We start from the raw sequence: 24,856 nt of genomic DNA, 5'->3' as shown, positions 1-24,856 counted from the left end.
CTACTGGACGCACCACAGAAAAGGTAAGAGACCTACTACTCCTAGCAGCTCAGGAGCTCTCCTTTAGGTCAAGCCGTTGTGGCCTGTGTTTTGGGACTGGAAGGAGCAGGGTCTAGCCCTGGTTTCTGGCTCTCTCTATGAACTGGGTCTGTTGCCTGCAGCACAAGGGCTGATGGGGGTTACCTGGCATTTTATTTTGGCTCCATAGTACGTGTCTGCCTCAGAGGAAACCATGAAGCAGTCCCCGTCTATCCTCAGGTCGCAGGTGTGCAAAGGGAACTGAACCTTCGCTGTGAGAGGAGAGAGAGGGAAGGATCAGTCCCTGCTTTAACCCCAGGGACTCTGCCTGCAGGAGAGAAAGTCCGGTCACTCTCACCCGTAACTAGGGCTGCCAACCCTCCAGGACTGGCCTGCAGCCTCCAGGAATTACAGATTAATCTTTAATGAAAGAGTCTGTCATGTGATGAAACCTCCAGGAACATGTAACCCGCCCTGTAACTCTCCTCGGCCCAGCAAGCCGGGCGTGTAGGACATGGAGCCGGAAGGATTGGGATCATGCACCGCTCTGGTCTCCCCACAGGGCGTCACTCTTACACCAGGCACTACTCCGGCCCAGCAGCCTTTGCATCAGGCAGGTCAGCAACTCTTAGAGGAGCCCGCACTGGTAGTCAGGGGAAGTTTGTTCAGACTCCCCATAAGTGTGGCACCATTCAGCCCCTCCCCTTGGGCAACCAGGGGGGTTCATTTAACAGCATCGTATCCCCTGGACTATTTTGTTCAGCTCTGACCCGGCCAGCGATGGGCCAACTAGCCTGAGCAGGTCCAGCCACAGCTGGGGAGCATCACATCTGCAACTTGGTCTCATTTCTAGCCAGCAGCTGGGACCGGGAGGGAGGCAGGTGGCGAGACTGAGCAGCCGTCTCCAGAACCGGGAGGGACGGGCAGAAGAGCAACAAATTACAACCAACCAGCCGCCTTGCAGCACAGCAGGGGGCGCCCCCTCCCCTGGAGTAATTTACACCTTTGCAAAGTGAGGGGCGAACCGGGCACCCCCGCCCCCGAGGGCATTTAACACTCACCCATGCAGCCCTGCAAACTGCGACACAAGGTGCTGGCCCAAGCCCGGCAGTGCGCTGATGCCAACCAGACAAGAGCAGCCGGCAGCAAGGCCCCCATCCCTGGAGTAATTCTGTGCTCACCTGGCCACGCACTGGAGAGCACACGGCGCAATCCTGGGCTACTCCCCAACCAGGCCTGCCCCATTCTCGGGTCTGCTCTCCGCGTAGCCCTAGCCCCGTAGGGAACCCATTGGACCCCCTCTGCCTGGGCCAGGGGGACGTCTGCCGAGATCCATGTCTGGCCCTGGCCGCTCTTGGGGCGGGGGCTGATTATAATCAGCTGCTGAAAATGAGTTTGAATTCGGGGGCAAAGCCGTGGCTACAGCTGTACGTACCTGATGCTGACTATGGGCAGGCCCCCCACACCCTGCCAGGCCCGGACTCTGCCCGACACAGGGTGCAGTGGATTGGGGTGCCACTTGCTCAGCCTGGGATAGAAGAAATCTAAAGAACCGCACAGGGCACACCTGAGGCCACGACCCAGCTGCCTGGAGTCCTGGGCCCCCGGGGAGCTCGGGGCCCCCAGCAAAGGGGCCGAGTGCTGAAAACAGTGCAGCCCCCCATAGTGACCAGCTTGTGAACCAGGGTCAGCAGCCAGCTTGGAGGCCCCATGAGCTGCCGGTGCCCAGCCTGGAATGGCCTCTGGGCGCAGCCTGGGAGGGGAGGAGCCGAGCTGGCTCCCTATGCCCGTTGGCAGGGAGTGTGGGGGCTGCACCGGGCTGGGACCACAGCTGTCCCTTTCCGGAGGACGTAGGGGGAACCGCCCCCCCCAACCCCCCGCAGCAGCTGGGGCCCACGTGACGGAGCCGGACTCACTGCCGCACTCCGCTCCGCCGTAGCCGATGTCGCAGAGGCAGGAACATTCCTCCTCCCGGAACCGCCCGTGGAGACACTGGATGCTGCACTTCACTGCAAGAAAAAAGGGGAGTTAGTCTGCACCCGGCCTGGCGCTGGCCCCCCCCACCCCCCCGTTCCCTCCCGGCAGCGTCCCAGTGGAGCCAGCACAAGCTCGTAAACACCTCGGCAAGCACCACAGACACAACTGCAGGCTCTGCTATGCACACGGGGGCATGATAGTGACACCGCAGGGGACACACACCCTGCATGGGCCACACATACCCTGCATGGGTCACGCAGGTCTGCACACACACACACACACTGCATGGGACACACAAACACACACTGCAGGGGGGGGGGGAACACACATCCTGCATGGGTCACGCAGGTCTGCACACACACACACACACACACTGCATGGGACACACAAACACACACTGCGGGGGGAGGGGGGAACACACATCCTGCATGGGTCACGTGCGCACACACATTTCATGGGACACACACACACTGACAATGTGGTAGCAGAGGATGGTTGGCGGATGCACCCTGTAGACGGTTGGCTGCGAGCGCAGGCGCTTGGCAGTGAGTGGCTGCCAGCGATAAAACAAGGGAATTGAAGGAACCAGCGCGGAAATGGCCTAGAACTAGCTCCCTAAAACGGACCTTGCACGTCTGTGCAGGGAGAGAGGGCTGAGCGTTGGGAGGCTCACCCGGGAGCAGCTGACTGCCCGGCTGGTAGAGAGTGACCAGTCCAAGGAGCAAGTTCCAGATTTCAGTGGGGCTTCCAGGATGCCTGGAGAGCCTGGGAGTAGCAGGGGGGTACGGTTCCCCAGCCAGGAAGGGGACATCTCAACCTGGGTTCCCCGCAGTGGAGGTGAAGAGATGGAAACTGGAGCTGAGAGTGAAGGAGCTGGAGCCGGAGGAGTGGAGGCTAGCAAACTGCTCAGAGCAGCAAAAACATGAACTGGAGTTGGAGGAGAGGCAGGCCAAGAGGACCTGCCGTGGGGTAAGTGGGGAAGGACCCCAAGATGCCTGTTCGGCAGGAACAGATTCCAAAGTGTGCCCTGTGTAATGGGGGAGGCCAACCTCCCTGCCTTGGAGAAGGCTGGTGATTTGAACCAGACTGACCCTGCAGACAGGCACAGCTGTCTCACCCCCCGGCTTGATCCCAGGGCCATAGAGGTGTTCAGCCAAATGGACAGTGCAGAGACTGGGGACTATGAAGGTTCAAACAGGCTTTGCTGCGTACATTTGAATGGACCCCTGAGGCAGATAGGAAAAGATTCCAGGGTGCACGAGAAACCCTGGGCGTCACGTACAAGGAAGTCACTGTCCTGCTGGGAGAATCTCTCTGCAAGGGGAAAGGGTGCGGGGCCACTTCTGGAAAGGACGTGTATAATCTGGTTGGATTGGGGCAGCTATAGGACAACTGCCCTCAGAAACCCAAAGCCCTGCAAAGTGCAGGTAACACTGGCAGACTTGAGGTTATGGACAGCAGACGGGGTGGGAGAGAGAGACCCACGTCGGGGACTTGGAGGGGGCGTCACCCAGAGACCTCTCAGAGGTGAGACTTCAGGAAGTGCAATGCAGGGGTGCCCACAAATGCTGGAGCAGGTAGACCCCCTCCAGGGACCTGCGGGACCTGAGATGTCATTATTGTGGGCAAAACAATGCAAGGTGGTGTCATGCCCAAAGACACAGGAAATTTTTGCCCAAGAGACCCCTTGAAGGGTTAGAAAGTGAAGGGAAGACAGCCGGTAATGCAGGCTTGGAGAGGGAGCTGTGTGCCGATCCCTTCAGAGGAAGCAGTCACCCAGCCAGCTCCTGGGGCAGAGCTGGCCAGGGAGGAGTGGCAGACGGGCTTTCCCTCCAACCAAGCCCAGCAGATACATCTGCTTGTACCCCCTGGGCTCAGGACCCTCTGATCCCCAGGGGGAGCAGCAGGTGGGGGTCAATGGGGAGGCATTCACATAGTGGAGAGATTCTGGGACAGAGACTCTTGTGGGTGTAGTGCAACCTCACCAGCTGCTGAGGGGCCATGTAACTTGGGGGAAAGCAGCCATTCACCTCCTGTGCAGACAGAGCCACAGGGAGGATGGGGGGGGCTGGTAGCCGGGGTCCTTCAGCACATCAGCTTTGACGTACTCTTGGGAAGTGACTGTGTCTCTTTAAGACAGGATCCAAACCCCGTGCCAGTAACAGCCAAAGATCTGAACCCAGAGGGCGGAAGGTGGAGAGGGCAGGAGCCAGGGAGCATGTGAATGGCCCCGGCGGGGAGGAGGGGATGTCCCTCCTGGCTAGTAGCACAAGAGAAGATCTCCAAGGCTCGAGTCTGCAGCCAGACCCCTGGAGCTGAGTGGGACATCGGCCCTGCACTGAGGAGAGGTGGATCAAGCTGGCTCTGATGAGGCAGCGAAAGCAGTGGGCTCGCTCCCTGCCCTCATGGGACACGGGCGCTGGGGGTGGTCGGACCCCCAGTTAAGATCCTGTAGCGAGGACACATCTGAATGGGGCCCCAAAGAGGTTGGGGTGCAGGATCAGCTCCCTGCAGAGGTGCTGATGGGGGATGGGCTGAAGAACTGGCCAGACGGTGCCCTGGTCCTTGCCTGCGGCTGAGGTCAGGGAGGGGCACCGGCAATCCAGCCAGCAGGGGTGTGTGGAACCTCCAATGGGGGAAAGGGAGTTGCCAGGGCCAGGGCTTAACAGAGCTGAGACCAAGGGGGAAACTAAGGCACAGCAATGAGGGCTGGGCCCTGAACCCAGCAGCTGAATTCCAGACCTAGCCGCAGAAGGATCCCGCCTGGAAGAAGTGGGTGTTGCAAGATCCTGGGGAAGGATCACAGGGAGGGATCCAGGTGAGAGAAGGGACCCGGTACCAGGAAAGGGCTCTCCGAGGGAAAACTGACCCTTGGGGGATCAGAGGGCGGCTGGTGGTCCCTCAGAAGTACCACCGGGGGGACGTCCCTTCTTCTAAATATCAGGGGGTTCAGCGCACCCAGTGAGAGCTGCTGCAGAACTTTTAGTGCCCCGGAAATTCCCAGGGGTCCAGCCTTTTGAGCTGGTGCAGGGGAGGAGAGGGAGGGGACCCCTGGAGTTGATAAGAAACAAACGGGGACTCGTGGTGGATTCTGAACCATGGTTCTGGGGAAAGCTCCCTGAGCTCATGGCTTTGGCCAGGAAGAATCTAGCCGGGGCCCGGGAACAGTAAAAGGGCTGGTACGACAACGTGCCTGATCGGGGACCGGAAGAGGGGTCTCGGCTCAGTGCGAAGAGCCTGGGGAGGGCCCTGGGAAATCAGCAACCAGCTGACGGAGGTGAGTCATGTGCTGGAGCTGCCCAGTTGGGCTATTGTACCACCTTGACATAATGAAGTTGTCCTTTGACAGGGAGTCTGTCGGTGCGGCTGTGTGCATGGGCAGGGGAAGGAGAAGGGGAAAGGGAATCTCTCTCCTGAGCCAGGAGCCGACGTTCTGCTGGAATAACTTCCCCTCTCTGACCAGCTAACCCCTGCCTGCCGGCAGAGATCAGAGGGGCTGCGTTGGTCCCCGCAGCCGGGCCTGGGCTCACTAAGCTAGCTGTCCATGGGGGGACAGGAGGTGTCTCCCGTTCACAGTCACGGGGGGAAAAGCCCGGGATCCAGAAAGAGAGATCAGTGACAAGCTGGCTTTAGGGGTGATCCAGCCCCCTCCAGCCCAGGGCCTCCCGCGTGGGAATTTTGTAGTGTGTTACAATGAATAGTGTGTGCGTGCCTCAGTTTCCCTGTGTGCTGCATGTTTAACAAGGTGGAGGGAGAGGGTTTGTTGTTGCAGAGGACCAGATGTGACCTCGTCTAGCAGCCAAGATGCCCGGACAACGGCGTGGAGATGGGGTACCCTAGTGACCGGTGACCTGGTGACCAAGAGACTCAGCCCAGCGTGGAAGGCAGCTGGTTCTGGCCAGTGGGAGGACAAAGGGCTGAGGAGAGAGGACGCCGGTGACCTGACCAACCAGTTCCAGCCAGAGGGGAACAAAGGATGGAGGAGAGAGAGCCCCAGTGACCTGTTTACCGGGGACAGAAGACAAAGGACAGGGGAGGAGCTGTTGGGGGAGATGATATCGGATGGTTGGCTGGAAGGAGGGGGCTGCTGGACTGGGGAGAGAGAGCAGCCAGAGCCCCCCTGGATGCAGGGGAGACCTAGATGTGCTGTGCTGAGGGAGGCCAGGCCTGAGGCCCTGAGAGTTTCCTGTGCTGGGCTCAGACGCTGAATAAACCCTCCTGTTTTACGCTGGCTGAGAGTCACTCCGGTGCCCTCTGGGTGTGGAGGCCCCGGGGGTCCAGAGCGAGGGGACTCCCTGAGGGGGCCCACGGCGAGAGACAGGCGTGCTGAAGGCTCAGAGAGGTGCGGCTCCAGGAGGTGGAGTTGTTTAACCCCCGAGAGAGAGTGGATCCCCGAGACGGGCTGTCGCACTGAAGGGGGTTCCTCCCAGGGACCGTACGGAGCCGAGAGAGAGCACGAGGCCTGTGAGTCCGTGACAGGACGGGCCTGCCTGGGCTGGAGCCCGGATTCATGGAGGGGCGGGGGGTCTCGGAGCCCAGGCTCCAGCCCGAGTGAGAACGGCTACACTGCTGTTTTATCCCCCCAGCCCAGTGAGCTGATCCGGGCTCTGAGACTTGCTGCTGTGGGTTTTGTACGGTGGCAGAGACGTACCCAGGGAGCAGGAAGGGACTGGGCTAGATAAGCCAGTTCCACGATTCCTGGGACTCCTCAGGCCTGATTTCCGCTGTTCTCAAGGGTCCCTGCAGAAATCCTCAGGCTGGGAGAACCTGGGGGACTGGCCCCTTTAAGAGGGAGCTGGTAAACCTGTGAGTGGTCAGCTGCCTCTCGGCTGGGCAAGAGAGAGGGTACCTGGGCCCTAGCAAGGAGAAACTGAGGCAGCTGGTTGGCTGGGAAGGGCGGGGGGAGCTGCCTGACAGCAGAAGCAGCAGAGAGATGCCGGAGGGAGGAAGCTGCAGGAGAGCAGGAACTGGGAGCTGCTGGCGATGCGTGCTGGGAAGGCTGGGGAGGTCTGGCTCGAGCTGCAGGAAAGCTTGTGGCCCCTATGAAGAAGTAAGCCGGGCCCACAAGGAGGAGGAGCCCAGGAGCAGGGGTAGGGCTCACCGGCAGTAGGACGCTGCGGGGAGCCCTCCGGCAGAAGAGCGAGTGGGGGCTGCAGGAGGCGGTCAGGAGCCCAGCGCTGGTCCTGGAGGGAGGTTCCCTGGGCAGGGGCAGGACTGACAGGCAGGGAGGCCTGGAGGAGCCTCTCCCGGGAACACCGATGTGGGGCTGCAGGAGAGATGTGGGACCCTGGAACGGGAGCTAAGGAACTGGGGCAGGGGGTTAGTGACTGTCGGGTGGGCGACCTTGGACAGCGACCCCTGAACGGGAGTGAAGGCTGCTGCGCGATAGCCTCGGCTGGCGCTGGGGTTGGGGAGGGCCTGTGTGTACCACGAGGGATCTGTGGAGTGGCTCCGTATATGAATTAAAGGGGCTCAGTTTGCTGCTGAGAGACACCATATTTCTTTGCATGGCTGGATGAAGGGGAAACTGAGGCGAGACTGTAGCGGGTTCTTGGGCTAGCAAAGGGTGAGGAGGCTAATTAGGCTTTTGGGTGGGGCAGGAGTGTCTCCCTTCACCACATCAGGCTGCTCCGCTGGCCCCATGCAGGGTTCCTGCCCCACTCTCCCTGCAACACGGAAATAAGCCCTACAAGGATGTTGTTGCAGTTCTCAAAGCAAAGCCAGTGTTAGCTACCCCCAGGCAACCCCCAGAGGACGGTAAAGTTAGAAGAAACAAAAACAGTGGGAAGGAGCAAAATGCACAGATAGGGCAGGCGAACGCCTGTAACTGCCCCTGGAGAGTCTCCAGCCTCTGCTCGCCAGTGCTGCTCATCCCATCCCTGCCACCTCATCCTGAAAATGCTTCTGCTGCGCAGGCCCACGCAGCCCCCAGCGCCAGCCCCATGCAGCCCCCAGGCGCCAGCCCCACTAGCCCTCAGGCACCAGCCCCACTAGCCCCCAGGCGCCAGCCCCACGCAGCCCCCGGGCGCCAGCCCCACTAGCCCCCGGGCACCAGCCCCACGCAGCCCCCGGGCGCCAGCCCCACTAGCCCCCGGGCACCAGCCCCACGCAGCCCCCAGGCACCAGCCCCACTAGCCCCCAGGCACCAGCCCCACGCAGCCCCCGGGCGCCAGCCCCACTAGCCCCCAGGCACCAGCCCCACGCAGCCCCCGGCGTCAAGCCCCACGCAGCCCCCAGGCACCAGCCCCACGCAGCCCCTGGGCGCCAGCCCCACTAGCCCCCAGGCACCAGCCCCACGCAGCCCCCGGCGTCAAGCCCCACGCAGCCCCCAGGTGCCAGCCCCACGCAGCCCCCCGGGCACCAGCCCCACGCAGCCCCCGGGCGCCAGCCCCTCGCAGCCCCCGGGCGCCAGCCCCTCGCAGCCCCACAGCACTCCACACACAAGACTGTAATGCAACACAACAACCATGCAACGCAGGCGTCTCACCCGTGGCGCCGATGGCAAGAGGCATCCCTGTGCACCCTGCACACACCCATGCCAGCCAGCTCTCACCTTGGCAGTACCGGCCCGTGTACCCCGGCAGGCAGTCGCAGTGGCAGGTGCTCATGTTCAACCGCCCGTCGTTCCTGCAGCTCATCCGACAGGGGTTCCTGGGGACCTCTGATCAAACAAAACGCACAAGGCGGCTGTAAGATGGCAGGTGCCCAGCTGTGCCAGCCAGTGCCCAGGGCCCCACTGTGCCAGCAGGGCAGGGGGACTAGCATAATCTAAGTTCAAGTGAAGGTACCGGGCGGGGGGGAGCCGGCACTCACCACACAGCCCCCCGCTGTGATCCCACGACTTGAAGCATCCGGAGCATCCTGAGGTGCAGAGCGAACACCAGGCTCCTTTCTTGTAAGGGACGATCGTCTTCCCGTTCATCTCCCAGTTCCCCCTGGGGGCGGAACAGACAGGCATGGAGCCGCAGGGCCAGGGGCCCCAGGGACAGTCGCAGGTAGGTCCCAGGGCTCTGTGCCTTTCCAGCCCAGCCCAGGGGCCATGTGGGTTGTCCCCAGGCAGCTATGATGTGCAAGGGCCCACATCACACTCGGAGGTTTGGCCACAACTCCCCACCTCCTCTGCTCCACCGCTGGAGCTGGGCGACCAGCCTGTGAGCTGCACAGGCTGCAATCGGCCCCGAAAGCTTAATAGAAGGGAGAACAGCATCTTCTGCCCAGACAAGGCTGGCCAGATGATTAGCCCCACCCACTTTTGCTCCCAAGCCCCACCTCCTTTAATTATATGCCACACCCACCATCCTCTTCCCTGGGACCAAGTCTTACCTGTTTTCATTGTAAGCCCTCCCACCTTTTACTTCCTGTGGGCCAAGCCCCACCTACTATTATTTTAAGCTCCACCTATTTTCTACTTCCATTGACAGACCCTTCCGCCCACCTTCTACTTCTGTAGGGTCAAGCTCCACCTACTATCATAAGCCCCACCCACTCTCTGCTTCCATCGACAAACCCACCCACCTCTTTCATTGTAAATCCCACCCCTGGGGCCAAGGTCCTCCCACTTCCTGGTGCGAAGGTTGCAGCTCTCTCAAGACATCCAGATAGACTTATGTGTAGTGCTGGGGAGGAGCTGGTGGTCGTGGTACCTGTAGGTACCAATGACATAGGGAAGGATGGGAGAGAGGTCCTAGAGGCCAAATTTAGGCTGCTAGGGAAGAGATTAAAGTCCAGGACCTCCATGGTAGCATTCTCTGACATGCTTCCAGTTCCATGCGCAGGGCCGGTTAGGGAGGCAGAACTGCAGGGTCTCAATGCGTGGATGAGACGATGGTGTAGGGAGGAGGGGTTTCGATTTATTAGGAACTGGGGAAACTTTAGGGAAAGGGCGAGCCTATACAGGAAGGATGGGCTCCACCTAATCCAACATGGAACCAGACTGCTGGCACTTAACATTAAAAAGGTCGTAGAGCAGTTTTTAAACTAAGGGCTGGGGGGAAGCCGACTGGGGGGTGCGGAGGAGCACGTGGTTCGGTCAGAGACATCCCATAGGGGAGGATCTACTAATGGAGAGTCTCCATGTCCTTAGTAAGGAGGAGAGGATGGAAGATGATAAATAGGGGAAGGATCTGATGAGAAAGTCAAATGAAAAAAATTCCCATTCAACTACATCACGTAATGGCAGACAGCTAAGAAGGAACACATTTTTAAAGTGCTCATATACAAATGCTAGAAGTCTAAATACTAAGATGGGTGAACTAGAGTGTCTCGTATTAAATGAGGATATTGATATAATAGGCATCACAGAACCTGGTGGAATGAGGATAATCAATGGGACACAGTAATACCAGGATAGAAAATATATCAGAAGGACAGAATAGGTTGTGCTGGGAGTGTCACTAGATGTGAAAGAAAGCGTAGAGTCAAATGAAGTAAAAATCTTAAATGAACCAAACTGTTCCATAGAATCTCTATGGATAGTAATTCCATGCTCTAATAATGAGAATATAGCAGTAGGGATATACTCCCGACCACCTGACATGGCCCTGCTGTATCACAATATTCATAAATGATTTGGGAAAAGGGGTAAATAGTGAGGTGGCAAAATGTGCAGATGATACAAAACTACTCACAATAGTTAAGTCCTAGGCAGACTGCGAAGAGCTACAAAAGGATCTCATGAAACTGGGTGACCAGGCAACAAAATGGCAGATGAAATTCAACGTTGATAAATGCAAAGTGATGCACATTGGAAAACATAATCCCAACTATACATATAAAATGACGGGGTCACTCAAGAAAGAGACGTTGGAGTCATTGTGGATAGTTCTCTGAAAACATCCACTCAATGTGCAGCGGCAGTCAAAAAAGTGAACAGAACGTTGGGAATCATTAGGAAAAGGATAGATAATAAGGCAGAAAATATCATTTTGCTGCTATATAAATCCATGGTACACCCACATCTTGAATACTGTGTGCAGATGTGGTTGCCCCACCTCAAAAAAGATATATTGGAATTGGAAAAGGTTCAGAAAAGGGCAACAAAAATGATTAGGGGTATGGAATGGCTTCTGTATGAAGAGAGATTAATACGACTGGCACTTTTCAGCTTGGAAAAGAGACGACTAAGGGGGGATATGATAGAGGGCTATAAAATCATGACAGGTGCGGAGAAAGTAACTAAGGAAGTGTTAGGTTTCAGAGTGGTAGCCGTGTTAGTCTGTATCAGCAAAAACAACAAGGAGTCCTTTATCAGAGGGGTAGCCGTGTTAGTCTGGATCTGTAAAAAGCGACAAAGAGTCCTGTGGTACGGCTAACAGCCGTATTGGAGCAGGAGCTCTCGTGGGTGAATTCATTCATCGGACGAAGTGGGGATTCACCCACGAAAGCTTCTGCCCAAATACATTGGTTAGTCTCTAAGGTGCCACAAGCAGGGCCGGCTCTGGCTTTTTGGCCGCCCCAAGCAAAAAAACAAACAAAAAAAACCCGGGGCGGCCAGAACAGCAAAGCAAAAAACAAAAAACAACAAACCTGCGGCACGGCCGGAGCGCGGGTACAGGGGGACCGGCTGGGGGGGGAGGGGGAGGGAGCGGGCGGGAGAGAGAGAGAAGGGGGCGGCCAGGGCTACAGCAGGGGCGCTGCCACGCGGCCCCTCCCGCTGCGCCGCCTCCTGCCGCCTGCCGCGAGGGTCGGCAGGGAGGGAAGGAAGAGGACTGCCCGGCAGGGTGCTCTGGTTCTCTGCACTGCCGCCCCCTACAGGGCAGCCGGAGCGGAACAAGAACAAAAAAAAAACCGTCCGTGCCACCCTAGGATTGGGCGGAATGCCGCCTCGAACAATCTCCGCCCCAAGCACCAGCTTGCTCAGCTGGTGCCTGGAGCCGGCCCTGGCCACAAGGACTCCTCGTTGTTTTTAAGGAAGTGTTATTTACTCCTTCTCATAACACAAGAACTAGGGGCCATCAAATGAAATTACTAGGCAGCAGGTTTAAAACAAACAAAAGGAAGTATTTTTTCACACAACGCACAGTCAACCTGTGGAACTCTTTGCCAGAGGATGTTGTGAAGGCCAAGATTATAACAGGGTTAAAAAAAAACCTATATAAATTCATGGGGGGTGTATCCATCGATGGCTATTAGCCAGGATGGACAGGGATGGTGTCCCTAACCTGTTTGCCAGAAGCTGGGAATGGGAGACGGGGTGGATCACTTGATGCTTCTGTTGATGATTGTCTGTTCTGTTCATTCCCTCTGGGGCACCTGGCACTGGCCACTGTCGGCAGACAGGATACTGGGCTAGATGGACCTTTGGTCTGACCCAGTATGGCCGTTCTTATGTTCCATTACAAGCCCCACCCACCAAGTGTCTCTGGCATTGACAGACCCGTTCACCCATGCCTGCAGCCGGGGGTGGGGTGGAGGACGTGGGGTGCGGGTGTGTGTGGGGGGTGTGGTGTGGGCTCACTGGGGCTGCCGGGGGAGATGAGGGGGGTGAGCACATGGCTCAGGTGCCTGCCAGGCAGGAAGGGCGGTAGGCCCCAGACAGGCTGCCTGTGTGCACACCGAGAGGCCTTACCCCGGGGAGTAGGCGCAGACGAAAGCCTCTCTCCTGTCCTGGCCCTCGATGCAGACGTGCTTCCCGCAGCCCAACCTGCTGGAGGTGGCCCAGACCAGCTGCAAGAGAGACATGGTGCAGGCCTCAGCGCGCCTGCCCAGCCTACACCCTCCCCACGGCTGCAGGCGCAGTGCCAGCTGTGTGGGGGTTGCCAGCAGTCGCGGGGTGGCTGTAGGGCCGGCGATTGCTGCCCACTGGGTCACACTGCGAAGGGCTGGGAAAGGCCTATGGGGATATCCCCCCCCCACCCCCACTATTGAACTGGCAGGCCAAAGAGTCTCAGCCCAATGCTCTGCAGGGAGCCCAGATAGCCAGTGTGAACAATCGCCTGGGGATGGGGTGGGGGATATTTGGTGCCTGTCTAAGAGGAAGCCCTGAATATCAGGACCTCTGGTCACACTACCCGCATACCATGACCTGCTTGGATCCACCCCTGCCACAGCTCGTTCCACAGAGCACTGAGCTCCCCTCCCTTTAGGGTTGCCAACCGCCTGGGATTGTCCAGGAATTAAAGATGAATCTTAAATTAAAGATTATGTCATGCGATGAAATCTCCAGGAATTCGTCCAACCAAAGTTGGCAACCCTAGCTCCCGCCCCCCCCCCCCCCCCCCGGCCTGGGAAAGCCCTGTCTGTGCCCTGGCTGAGGGGGGCGGGGCATTCTCAGGTATGGCCCAGCCTCTCCCCAGTCCCTGCAGGGGCAGGGTGTGAGGGGGCTGGCTCAGCTCTGGGCCCAGCCATCCCATACGAGCAGTCCCAGCCCCGGCTGCTCACCAGATGGTCGTTCCCCCCCCCGCCCCGCCCTCAGGGACGATGTGGGCATATGCGGGGTCCAGGCCTCCCACAGGGCCTCGCTCGCATGAGCAGGGCTGGAGCCCTCTTTGTCAGGCCCAGCATTACCAGCACTACGCCCTGTCCCTGGCCACCTGAGTGAGCAGCCAGGCGCTTCGGGCCCTGCTGGCTTTCCCTGACGGAGGACAGCAGGCGGTGATGGGGACTAGGCAATGACCAACAGGCTTAGGTGCATTTTCATGGCCCTGACAGCCACGGGGCTAGATCCTGGGCAGGGATGAACCCCGGCGCCCAGCAGGGGCTCGCCACACACAGCTCTGCCAATGTGCCTCCACCCTGACCTGCAGGCCACCTGCTCTTCCAGCCCTGGGCTACCTGGAGCACCCAGTCACGTGGTGGAGGTTCTGTGATACACAGGGAACTGTTCTCGCTGTACCAAACTCTGTTCTCCTGCTGGTGCCTGGCGCCCCCGGGAGGAGACAGCGCCGGGTCCCTTGCTGGCTTACCTGGGTGTAGTGGCTGCAGGTGGCGTTCTCCAGGCACTGTGCTGCGTGATAGTCGTAGCGCCGTCCCTCGCTGAACCACAGCTCCACCACGGCAGCAAAGCTGGCCGCCCCGGCGGGGAGCAGCTGGGCATTCCAGCCCACATGCTGGGTGCGGTGCGGAGGGCGGGGCAGGGCCCCCGCCAGGCAGCTGACTGCTCGCTCCTGGGCCAGCTGGGCCAGCTTCTCGCTCCAGTCCTGTCAGCGTGGAAAGTGAGCGTTAGCAGGCAGAGCCTCCGGGGGGGCCCGGCCAGCACGGCCTCTGCAGGGGCCTCGGGCGCTGGGCCCATTGTAATAACGATAGGGGCAGTGGGCTGCAGCCTTTCCCCCCCCTTGGGGACAACCCCCGGGCAGCTGGTGAAAGCAGACGGCCCAGATCTCTGCCCCCCTCCCGTCACCACCTGGGCCTCGGATCTGCTGCGCTGTTCCAGCCACGAACTGCTCCCCACAGCTGGCGGGAGCTGCAGGTTCACATCCCCTCTGCTGACCAGGCCCTCAGTGGCTCAGGCCATGCCCCTTTCCAATCCGCTTGCCTCAGTCCATGCCACGAGGGGCTGCAGCAGGAGGCACAGAGCGGCGTGGCTCTTCGACACCAAGGCCGGGCCCTCGCCCTCCTGAGACCGCCCGCGGTAGTCACTGAGCAGCAGGTTCTCCGCAGGCCTCGTGCTCACCAGCACTGCTGTGCCTAGGGTGACCAGATGTCCCGATTTTATAGGGACAGTCCCGATTTTGGGGGCTTTTTCTTATATAGGCTCCTATTACCCCCCACCCCCTGTCCCGATTTTTTACAGTTGCTATCTGGTCACCCTAGCTGTGCCCCTGCGATTGCCGATGGCTCTGAGCTAGGGTTACCATATTTTAAGTGTCCAAAAAGAGGACACTCCAGGGGCCCCGCCCCAACTCCGCCCCCTCCCCTGGACGCTTCGCCCCCCCTGCCCCTCCCCCTTCCCTGCTTCCCGCGAACATTTGATTCACGGGAAGCCTGAAGCAGCAGGCAAGCTGGGGCGGGGGGGCGCGGCCCAGTCCAGCCGAGCGGCTCAGGCCAAGAGGCTCTGGCCCCGGTGTCTCCCGCCCGGCTTGGCTTAGGCCCTGGGGCGCCGGCCCCCGGCCGAGCACCACCAGCCCCGGCCCCCAGCCGAGCACCACCGGCCCCGGCCCGGCCCCGCACTGCCGGCCCCGGCCCCGGGCCCCGGCCCCCAGCCGAGCACTCCCAGCCCGGCCCCCGGCCCAAGCACCACCGCCCCCGGCTCCGCACTGCTGGCCCCAGCCCGGCCCCCGGCCGAACACCGCTGGCCCGGCCCCCGGCCGAGCACCACTGGTCCCTCCCTCCCTATTTTCTTGGACATGTCAGGCTTTTTGGGATTTCCTCCCGGACGGGGATTTGAGGCCCCAAAAGCCGGACATGTCCGGGAAAATCCGGACATATGGTAACCCTATCTGAGCACCGGGGGCGGGCAGGAGCTCGGGGCCAGCGCTCAGCAGGTGCCAAGCAGCTGAGCTCCAACTGAGGCCTGCTGAGGATCCGACCCTCTGTGCCCACTCGATGGGCAGGGGGACACAGCAGGGCCAGGACATGCATGTGGCGGCTTTCCTGGGGCAGGGACGGCGTCTAGCCCTGGCGTCGTGAGTTCAGTGTCCAACCCCTCAAAGCGGGCTGGATCCAGCGGCCCCCGCCTGCGTGGGAGGAGGAGGATGGCACGCAGGGGTGGGAGGAAGACCAGGCAGTTGTTTGTTCCCAGGCAGAAAAACATCTTGTTCCAGACAGTTAAAATTGCAATTTCCATAGCTCTCAGGGCAGCCGAAGGGAGGAGGAAATGACAGAGCCTCTCACAGGCCAGGAGCCAAGCGCCACACGTGGGAGCTGCGCTGAGTCACCCTCCCTCACCGCTGCCAGCAGACATGCCAGGCTCCCAGCCCCGGGACGGGGACTGACACATGGGGAGCCCATGGGGTCCTTCCACCTGACCCCAGGGGTGGGGGATGGGGTAAAAGGCCCTGCTGGGAAGCTTTCCCCCTCCTCAGCCCCAGAGATGGGTGTGGGTGGGGGCTTGGTGGAACGCCCTCGAGGACGAGGGTGGCAAGCAGGGGAGTTCTTCAGGGACGGAGGGCAGGGCAGCCCTAGCGCACTGGGGAGACACAGCATCGGGAGTTAACCGCGCCTGCTCAGTACAGCTCTGGCCTTTTGAGCCCTCCGCGGGCACAGTGCTTGTCAGTGGAGGTTGCCATGCAGAGCCGCAGGGGTTTTAAAGGGCCAGCCATGGACTAAATCCTGGGGAACCGCCACGTTCCTCGCCCCTCTCCTCGGTGCTGGGAAGGCATGGTTCCCTGACACTCTTGCCCATCCCTAGGGGCTGGCAATGCTAAGAATCACCCAGCTACGCGTTAGCTTCCTGGTTCGTGCATCCTAGGTGATGGCAGATTTGGGCTCAGCATCCCCCCGGGCACAGCCAGAAGGGGAAGCAGCCCAGGTGCTTGTTTTGGTAGGCCCCACAAAAATGGCGGCAATTTTCGTTTCTTAGCAACAGCTCGGTTAAAGGACCACTAGCAAACAGCCAAGCTATTCGCTGGTTTGCTCCTGCTAGCGTTGAGAGTAATGGCAAAACTCCCAGCGATTGCCATGCAAATAGGATCAGGCTGAACAAAGCCACCGATTAAAGCTGCCTGGCTCCTGCTAGCTTGTCACCGGGCCATGAGACGCCACCGTGCACCCTTAAAGGGACAGCACCGCTCCGGCCCGGGGCCCCTTGCCGTCCTGTTTCTACATGGAAGCTGGATCCACCCGTGACCCACGTGCACAGACTGAGCAGTGTGGCCTGTGCGACATTTGAAACAGCCCGTGGTCGCCTCCGGGTGCCCAGTGAATTTATGCTGAGCCATTCAGGATGACAAGGCCGTTTCCTCCCCAGACCCATGTGGAGAGCTGGGGGAGTTTATTATCCTTGAAGAAACCAGCCGTAAAGCACCCGCACCCACTCACCACTCAAACCTCCCCTCCCGCTGCCTGAGTTAAACCAACTCCGTTAATTATTGCTAACGAGGTGCCAGGCTGGGAGGACAAGGAGATTAATGGCCTTTTGTTCCAGAGTGCTGCCCTGGCCTGCCCAGCTGTGCCAGTCCCAGTGCCCGCAGCCCCCACGCACTCCCTGCCCATGGCCCACTCACCCCTGGCTGCCCCAAGCAGCACCCTGGCTGAGGGGCAGGGAGAGGCCAGGGATAGGGGGCTGGAGCCAGATTTCAGCCTCCCCAGAGGTCGGGGGTTGCTTTGGCCCATCATAGACCTAGGGCCGGATTCACAAGCACTCAGCCACCAGCGTGCTGGGCTCATGAAAATCTATTCCCTTAGTGACCAGTGGCACCATTCGGATCCAGCCCCGCCGGGTCTCTGAGCCCCCTCCAGATAAAACCCCAGGCGCTGGGCTCGGGCTCCTCTGCTCTCAGAAGTGGCTCAGTGCCTCTGGGCAAAGGGCAGTGCTGGGACGCCAGCGAGGGGCCAAATCAGCCTGCAGCTGCTGCTGCTGGGCATGCCACGCCCTGGCGCAGGGGGAGGGAATATTTGCTTTTCAGTAAGGACAAATCAGCTGCCAGGCGGGTGCGACCGCACCCTTGCCAGCCAGTGCCCCGGGCACCCAGCTCCCTGCCCCAGGGCTTGCAAATGACATACTCAGCCTGCGCTAGCAGCTGAGAGGGCTGAGGGGAAGCGGCTGATGTACCATGGGTCATTTCCCTCCTGCTGGCAGGGCCTTACCTCCCACGGAGTCAGCCCAGGGCTCCACCTGGGCCTGCCTCCTGCCCCATGGGACCAGCCTGAGAGGCCCCTAGTCCCATGTCCCACCCAGAGGGGGGATGGGCCTGGCACTGCAGAGGAAGGAGAAGGGAAGCGGGATGCACCGGGACAGTGCCCGTCTGCAGGGTCCCGTGGAGGTGGATGTTAGACACTCCACTGTACCGGGCCCAGCGTTCTGACCCCAGACGTGCTGGTAGACAGGGACCATCCTGAGGGCTAGACACAGGCCAGCACCGAACTTCCCTGAGGGAGGCCAGCCCCACCTCGGGCAGACCTCTGGACCAGACTGTCCCCAGACAGACTCAAAGCCACGGGGGTGGGGCAGGGCTCTCTGCTTCCGGGCGGGGCTTTGCCCCGCTGGCTGGAGGGAGGGTGCCCCCATAGAAAAGCCATCCCCAAAGTGGATGGCTCCCCCCATGGCTCCCTTGGGGACCACGGCTAGCTGCAGCCCTGCCCTGGCACCCTGCTTCACTGGAGCTGCTCAAGCAAGGACGGCATCAGGAGCTCCTGTGCTGTCGGGGAGGTGGGAGGGGAAGACACACAATGCTCGTGCCGTTTGGACCAGGGCAATGAGCTTCCCCCTCGGCCCAGCTCCAGCCTCTCCGCCATGCAGTGAGCCCCCCCAGGGGCAGGGAGAGCAGCCGCTGTCCCCGGCCGGCCGTGGGGAGGAGAGCCGCAGGAGCGGGCCCGACACCTGACATCTTGCCCCTGAGAAGTGCCGGCTACCTCTGCGTGGTTCTAGTCTGGCCAGTGCCTGCAGACATGGCCCCAGCGACCTGCTCCCCGGGACCCAGAGTGAGGCCCCCATCTGAGTGACTGAGACGGGTTTGCTGTTTTGTCCCGCGGGGCCGGGCCAGCCACGGGAGGGAGCCGAGTCCATGGTCCATGGGGCTGTCTGCAACATCCAGCGTATTCAGCCTGGGAACGAAGCTAGCTTGAGTCTGCAGGGCTGCAGGTGGAGAGAACGACCTCGCTAGCTGCTACCCGAGCCCCTTTGCGCTGGAGTCACTGTTAGACAGTGTGTGTGTGTGTCGGTCTCTGTGTGTCTCTGTGTGTGTTTGTGTTTGTCAGTCTGTGGGTGTCTCTGTGTGTGTGTGTGTCTGTGTGTGTCTCTGTGTTTGTCTGTCGGTCTGTGTGTGTGTGTGTGTGTGTCGGTCTCTGTGTGTCTCTGTGTGTGTTTGTGTTTGTCAGTCTGTGGGTGTCTCTGTGTGTGTGTGTGTCTGTGTGTGTCTCTGTGTTTGTCGGTCTGTGTGTGTGTGTGTGTGTCGGTCTCTGTGTGTCTCTGTGTGTGTTTGTGTTTGTCAGTCTGTGGGTGTCTCTGTGTGTGTGTGTCTGTGTGTGTCTCTGTCTATGTGTGAGCGTCTCTGTGTGTGTGTCTGTCTGTCGGTCTCTGTCTTTGTCTGTCGGTCTGTGTGTGTGTGTGTGTGTGTGTGGGTCTCTGTGTTTGTCTGTCAGTCTGTGTGTGTGTGTGCGTCTGTGTGTGTGTGTGTCTGTGTGTGTCTCTATGTGTGTGCGTCTGTGTGTGTGTGTGTGTCTGTCGGTCTCTGTGTTTGTCGGTTTGTGTGTGTGTGTGTGCGTCTGTGTGTGTGTCTGTCTGTCAATCTCTGGGTGTCTCTGTGTTTGTCTGTCGGTCTGTGGGTGTCTCTGTGTGTGTGTGTGTGTATCTGTTGGTCTGTGGGTGTGTCTGACTCTCTGTGTGTCTGTGAGTGTGTGTCTCTGTGTGTGTGTCCTGGTACCACTTTGAGCAGGGTCACCCCTCCAGGTTGCGCGTGAATGCACCCGTGGTATCTGGCTGATCAACGGGCTGGTCTGAAATGTGCAGCCTTATTTCCGACTGCGCTGCCAGGAGCCGTGTGGGCCGGTGGCACGAGCTGGAGGTGACCGTGGGCAGGGAATCAGTTCAGACAGCTGGTGCTGGCAAGGGGCTGCAGAGGGCAAGGCTGTGTGGGGCCCCCTAGGGAAGGTCACCCCTCCCGGCCAAGGGGCTAGACCCTCTGGAGGGGGGTCTGTGGTAGCTGAAGGGAGCAGGGAGGGGGGGACACACCATGCAGCACAGATAGGGTTACCATACCTCCGGATTTTCCCAGACATGTCCGGCTTTTTGGTCCTCAAATCCCCGTCCGGGAGGAAATTCCAAAAAGCCGGACATGTCCGGGAAAATCGGGAGGGGTCGTGGGGCTTGGGTCCGGGCTGGAGCCGCTGGGGCCGGCGGTGCTCAGCCAGGGCCGGGTCCGGGTCGGGGGGACCGTGGCTGGGGGAGCTGCTGGGACCGGAGCTGGGGGTGCTCGGCCGCTGGTCGGCGCTGCTCGCCCAGGGCTGGGGCCGGGGCCAGGCCGGAGCCGCACGGCCGGAACCGGGGCCCGAGCCGAGACAGGCCGGAGCCACTGGGACCGGGGCTGGGGTGCTTGGCCTCTGGCCGGCGCCGTGGGCCAGGGCCAGGCCGGAGCCGCTCGGCCAAAACTGGGGCCCGAGTCGAAGCCGCTGGGACCGGGGCTGGGGGTGCTCGGCCTTTGGTTGGCGCCGCTGGGCCGGGGCCAGGCCGGAGCCGCTCGGCTGGAACCGGGGCCCAAACCGAGCTGGGTCGGAGCCGCTAGGACCGGGGCCGGCGCGCTCGGCTGGAACCGGGACTGGCCCCCCAGGGCCCGAGCTGAGCCGAGCCGGAGATGCCGGGGCCAGAGCCTCTTGGCCGGGGCTGGCCACCAGAGGGAGCCGCTAGGCCGGGGGGGCCGGACTGGGCCACGCCTCCTCGCGCCCCAGCCCCCAGCCCCAGCTTACCTGCTGCCTGCCTGTTTCAGGCTTCCGGCAAACATTTGATTCGTGGGAAGCAGGGGAGGGGGAGGAGCAGGGGGCGGAGCGTTCAGGGGAGGGGGCGGAGTTGGGGCGGGGCCGGGGCGGGGCTGGGGCAGGGAAGGGGCGGAGTTGGGGCGGAGCCGGAGCCCCGTGGAGTGTCCTCTTTTGGGACTATTAAAATATGGTAACCCTAAGCACAGAGACCCTCCCTCTTTCAGCTGTTGGCCCTGGCCCGGAGCTGTGGGTTCAATGGGGCGGAGGGAGGTGAGCAGGCTGGGCGAGCCCTGGACCTTGTGCAGCTCAGCCGTGTCTCCGTGGAGTCCCGTGCAGGCCGGTGCATTGTGCCCAGGGGGTGGTGGTGGTTTTGATTCCTGTCCGTGCCCCACACTAGGGCTCAGCCATGCCCCGCCCGCCCCTACCCAGGCCCCAGACTGGCAGGTCCCTGGGCCCGGCAGGAGTCCCAGGTCCACCGTGCAGCTCTGTCTCGTGCTCCGCGCTGCCGTGTGGCCTGGGCGGAGCAGAGCCCGACAGGGAATGGGGAGAGCGCAGTCGGGCATGGACAGCCCACCCTGGGACTCTGGGCGTGAGCACTAGCCAGAAGGGTTCAGGCGTCGCCCAGTGCCAGGGGCTGATCTGGCCCCTGCATTCTCCACGGGATCCCCCAAAGTGCAGTTGCACCCTCCCCTCCCCTGAGGAGATCGATGGGGTGATCAACGCAGCCTGTCCCCAGGACCCTGCTGGGCCCCTGCTGCGTCTGACCCGTGGGGCTGGGGGCGAGCAGGCAGGCAGAGGGGGACTCACCATCCTCTGCATGTTGGCAGCGGGCGGCTGGACTTTGCTCCGCAGTTTGTTGTGCAGCGAAAGCAGCAGGAAACGTTCCTTCAAGCCTGGAGCTGGGCAGAGGGAGCAAAGCAGGGAGTCGGGGAACACGAGTTCGAGATGAGCAAAGGCCCAGATCCCAACCCCCCAGGCCCCAAGCAGAGCATGGCTGAGCTGGGGACCCGCAGTCAACTCCAGGAGTTGCAGCCTCCCTGCCCAGGCCACCTCCAGCAGCCGCAGCTCACGAATCCAGGCCAAGCCGGGCCCCAGCCCCCGGCTGGAGTAATCCTGCAAACAGCCAAGGAAGGGAGACGGATCTCCATGGTGACAAGGGAGAGAAGAAAGCCTGGCTTTTAGCAGAATACAAAGCGGGCCAGGCCTGCGAGCCAGTGACACCCGCTCCAGAGCCAGCCCGGGCGTCTCGCTGCTTGGGTACGAATAGGGCGACCCACCCCAGGCTCTGGCAAGGAAAGGGGGGGGGCGGGGGAGAATAGCTAGAGAAAAGGGAGAACTTGGAGCATGTTTGCTGGGGCGTTTCTGGGGTCACCCACAAGTACATGGGGGGCTGACGGGAAAGGCAGGGGGAGCCCTGTATCCCTTCTGTAGCTCAGGCACAAAGCAGCGTCCTGGCAGGCCGGCTCCACCTGATTAGCAGCACCCGGTAGAAAATCATTCCCTTTTTTTTGGCACCTGCTGGGTAAAAAATCTGGCCCCGGTTGTGGCCCCCTCGACTGGGCCTGGCCATGTGGCTAACTGCCCTGCAATGTGGCAATCAGACCCTGGGAGCAAAGAGATTGCAAAATGAAAATCATATTTGCTGCTAATGATTGAAACCCATGATCTGTTTGGAGAGAGACAGGCTGGGGACTCTCCTCCAGCCTGGCTAAACCCTGGCCATGCCCTGACTCCCGCCACGAGGGAATGGATTTCCCCTGCCTCTCGGCCGGTCTGAGGTTTGGACGCTCGCTTGTCAGCTACAGATGTTACATTCAGCAGCTCCGAGACCTTCCCTCCCGCCAACAAACCATCCGTTAACCTCAGTGTGCAGACTCTTCGCTGGTGTAAACAGGGCCACCAGAGCTGCACCGATTCACATCACCTGGCCCAGCAGAGAGTGCGGAGTGTCCTCAGCTCCCCTCGGCTTTCGGAGAGGCACAGGGTGCACCAGGAGGCACCAGTAGTGAGCACAGGGTCAGCACTGGCTGCAAGGATATATATTGGTGGGCTCCCCCAGCCTCAGTCCGAGATCAGATATGTGCCCCCCACAACCAGCTTAGCTGGTGCTGGAAAATCTTGACCAGCCCCTTAGTCAGTTATTTCAGTGGAATTTGTCAGTTACCTTGCTGCAGTGGCACCAGGGGGGGCAGCTTCTCGGGGTGCTGGTGTACCGGGAACTCCCCCAAAGCAGAGCCCAGCAAGCTGCAGGCCAGTGCCAAGAGCAGGCACGCTGGCATCCGTTTATCCTTCATTCAGCTGGCTCTGTGCTCTCTTCTCCCAGGTTAAGGGGCGGATCCCCATGAAGCAGGAGTGTTGTGCCACGCAGTTATCCTGGGCTCCTGCAGCCCGGGCTCCGGGCTATGTCTCTCTCTGGTTGCTTCCAAGTTTTGCTCCTATTCAAAACTTCAGACAAGCACTGCTGGGCGGTTAAACAAAAGGGGGACTGGTGAGTAATGGCTCTGTCCAGACTCTTCCGCCAACCGCTCGCTGGCATGAAAGGAGAGACGGCTCCTGTGCAATCCTCCCGCACAGGCCCCCCCGGCCCGAGCCCTGGCGCTGCGCAGGCCCCGGTGATCACTGGAGCGTTATTCTCCGGGTAGAGCCGCGCGGGGGCAGGCTGATTGGGCCGGGGAACATTCCAAAGGGGCGGATTAATGAATGGGAATCTCAGCTGGCTTTATGCTGCGCTGTTCTCAGCTCATCACCAACCCGCCCCCCAGGGTGTGCGAGCCTCCCCCTGCCCTCACCCCTCCCGTGCTCTCGTCAGGGACTAGTCGGGCGACTCCAGGGGATGGGGCTCATCATGGTCCTGCTAGGGGCTGAGGGCCCTCAACGCCCACCCGTGTCAGACCCGTCCATGCTGGAGACGGGCTGGTTTGTTTTCTGGGAGCCTCACCCCCGCCCCTGTTTTGCCCCATCAATTAAACCTGCTGGAGCTGTAATTTACACCGTTGGGAAAGCGGCCAGGGAGGTTACTAGGGAAAAGGCCGGTTGCAGGCCAGGGGGCGGCTCTGCTGGGACGAGGGAAGAATCTGTTAAAATAACATGCCCATTGTGCAGACACCCCAGGGACACGTCGCAGGGTGGCTGCCAACCAGCAATTGGTTCGCACTCCACACGCGGCAGGGAATTCAGCCCGTCCTTGGGAGTCACATCCACTGCCCACTGGAGTTACACTTACAAGCAAAATAAATAAGACAAAGGGTGGGAGGGGAAACTGAGGCATGGAGCGGGGAAGGGGCCTAGCAGGCCGGCTGAGCTGGCATAGCATGCAGATCTCCTGAGCCATAGCCCAGGCCACTGGCCCACAGCACCGGCTCTTTGGAAGCAATAACTATCCCCTCATCCTTTGCCTCCAGCGGGCTCGGCAGCCCACCCAACCGTTGGAGAACGAAGCTGCCCCGTCGCCATGGGAGGGGGAATCTGACGGGAAATGGAGGCACAGGGAGAGAAGGGGCCCAATGGGGCCACAGTACCCCTGAGATTTCCACTGGCTGTGGGAGGAGCAGCTGAGGGCCTGACTTCCCAGCGGTGCTGTGCACCAGCCACCAAGGCTGCCCTCAGGGAACTGGCGCCCCAGAGTCAGAGGCCACCACTGAAGACGCTGGTCTCCGTGATCTGCCCAGCGTCTCGCGGGCAGGCCACGCAGAGCTGGGTCTCCTGAATCCCAGCCTGGGGCCTCGATCACAAGGTGCTGTGATTATCGGGGTGGGGGACTAGGAGAGACGTGGAGCCCCGGGGGCATCCCCTCACCCACTACCACTGGGCCTTCCACACCCCGGCACCTGGGAACGTTGGAGCAGCTGCATCTGAACCCTGGGCTCCCTTGGGCCGGCTAGTCGGCTTCTCCAGCCTTACGGCCTCCCTGTGAGCGAGGCAGGCGGGGAGCTGCCGGGGTGGAGCAGGTGGCACAGGAGCCGGGCTGAGAGGGAAGACGAGAGTTTCTGTGCTGGGGCTAAGGTGGTGGGACATGCAGGGCCTGCGGTGGGAGGGGAGGAAGCCGGTTTGGGGGAGGCTGCCTGGAGGTGGGAGCTGTGGGGGTGGGAAGGGACGGGTTCAGAACCCTGAGGGACACCAACGGGGGGGAGGTGCTGTGAAGGGGACAATGGCCAGTGAGGTCAGAAGAGAGCCCAGAGCCGGGAGAGCCGAGGAGGCCACACAGCAGCAAGGGGTAGGTGGTGCTGCGTGCAGGGTGGTCGGGGTAACCGTGACAAGGGCTGACTCTTCCCCCAGGAGCCCAGCTCTTTGCCAATGCAGGACGTTCGTGAGCACGAGGCAGCCGGGTGTTTCCAGGCAGGCTCTAGGCTAAATT

The 24,856-nt window shown here is 60.8% G+C and overlaps 1 protein-coding gene across 2 annotated transcripts in view; it reads right to left on the bottom strand.

The window, feature by feature from the left end:
- LOC101931451 (C-type lectin domain family 18 member C) overlaps positions 1 to 23,255 on the bottom strand; it is a 29,358-nt gene extending 6,103 nt beyond the window's left edge. The window contains exons 1-8 of one of the 2 annotated variants that reach the window (XM_024111186.3): positions 22,667 to 23,255; positions 21,310 to 21,401; positions 13,899 to 14,132; positions 12,563 to 12,660; positions 8,809 to 8,930; positions 8,483 to 8,656; positions 1,935 to 2,027; positions 184 to 290 (exon numbers count right to left, since the gene is read on the bottom strand). In XM_024111186.3, the coding sequence (XP_023966954.1) occupies positions 184 to 290; positions 1,935 to 2,027; positions 8,483 to 8,656; positions 8,809 to 8,930; positions 12,563 to 12,660; positions 13,899 to 14,132; positions 21,310 to 21,401; positions 22,667 to 22,796 (1,050 nt within the window). In that variant the 5' untranslated portion in view covers positions 22,797 to 23,255. The remainder of the gene's footprint in view (positions 1 to 183; positions 291 to 1,934; positions 2,028 to 8,482; positions 8,657 to 8,808; positions 8,931 to 12,562; positions 12,661 to 13,898; positions 14,133 to 21,309; positions 21,402 to 22,666) is intronic. The other variant, XM_005309803.5, reaches the window with a different exon arrangement.
- Positions 23,256 to 24,856: the final 1,601 nt, after the last annotated feature.

This window comes from Chrysemys picta, chromosome 14, assembly GCF_011386835.1.
Source record: "Chrysemys picta bellii isolate R12L10 chromosome 14, ASM1138683v2, whole genome shotgun sequence".
Classification (NCBI taxonomy): domain Eukaryota; kingdom Metazoa; phylum Chordata; order Testudines; family Emydidae; genus Chrysemys; species Chrysemys picta.
Note: the sequence above shows the minus strand (reverse complement) of the source record. Positions and strands in the feature narration are given on the sequence as shown.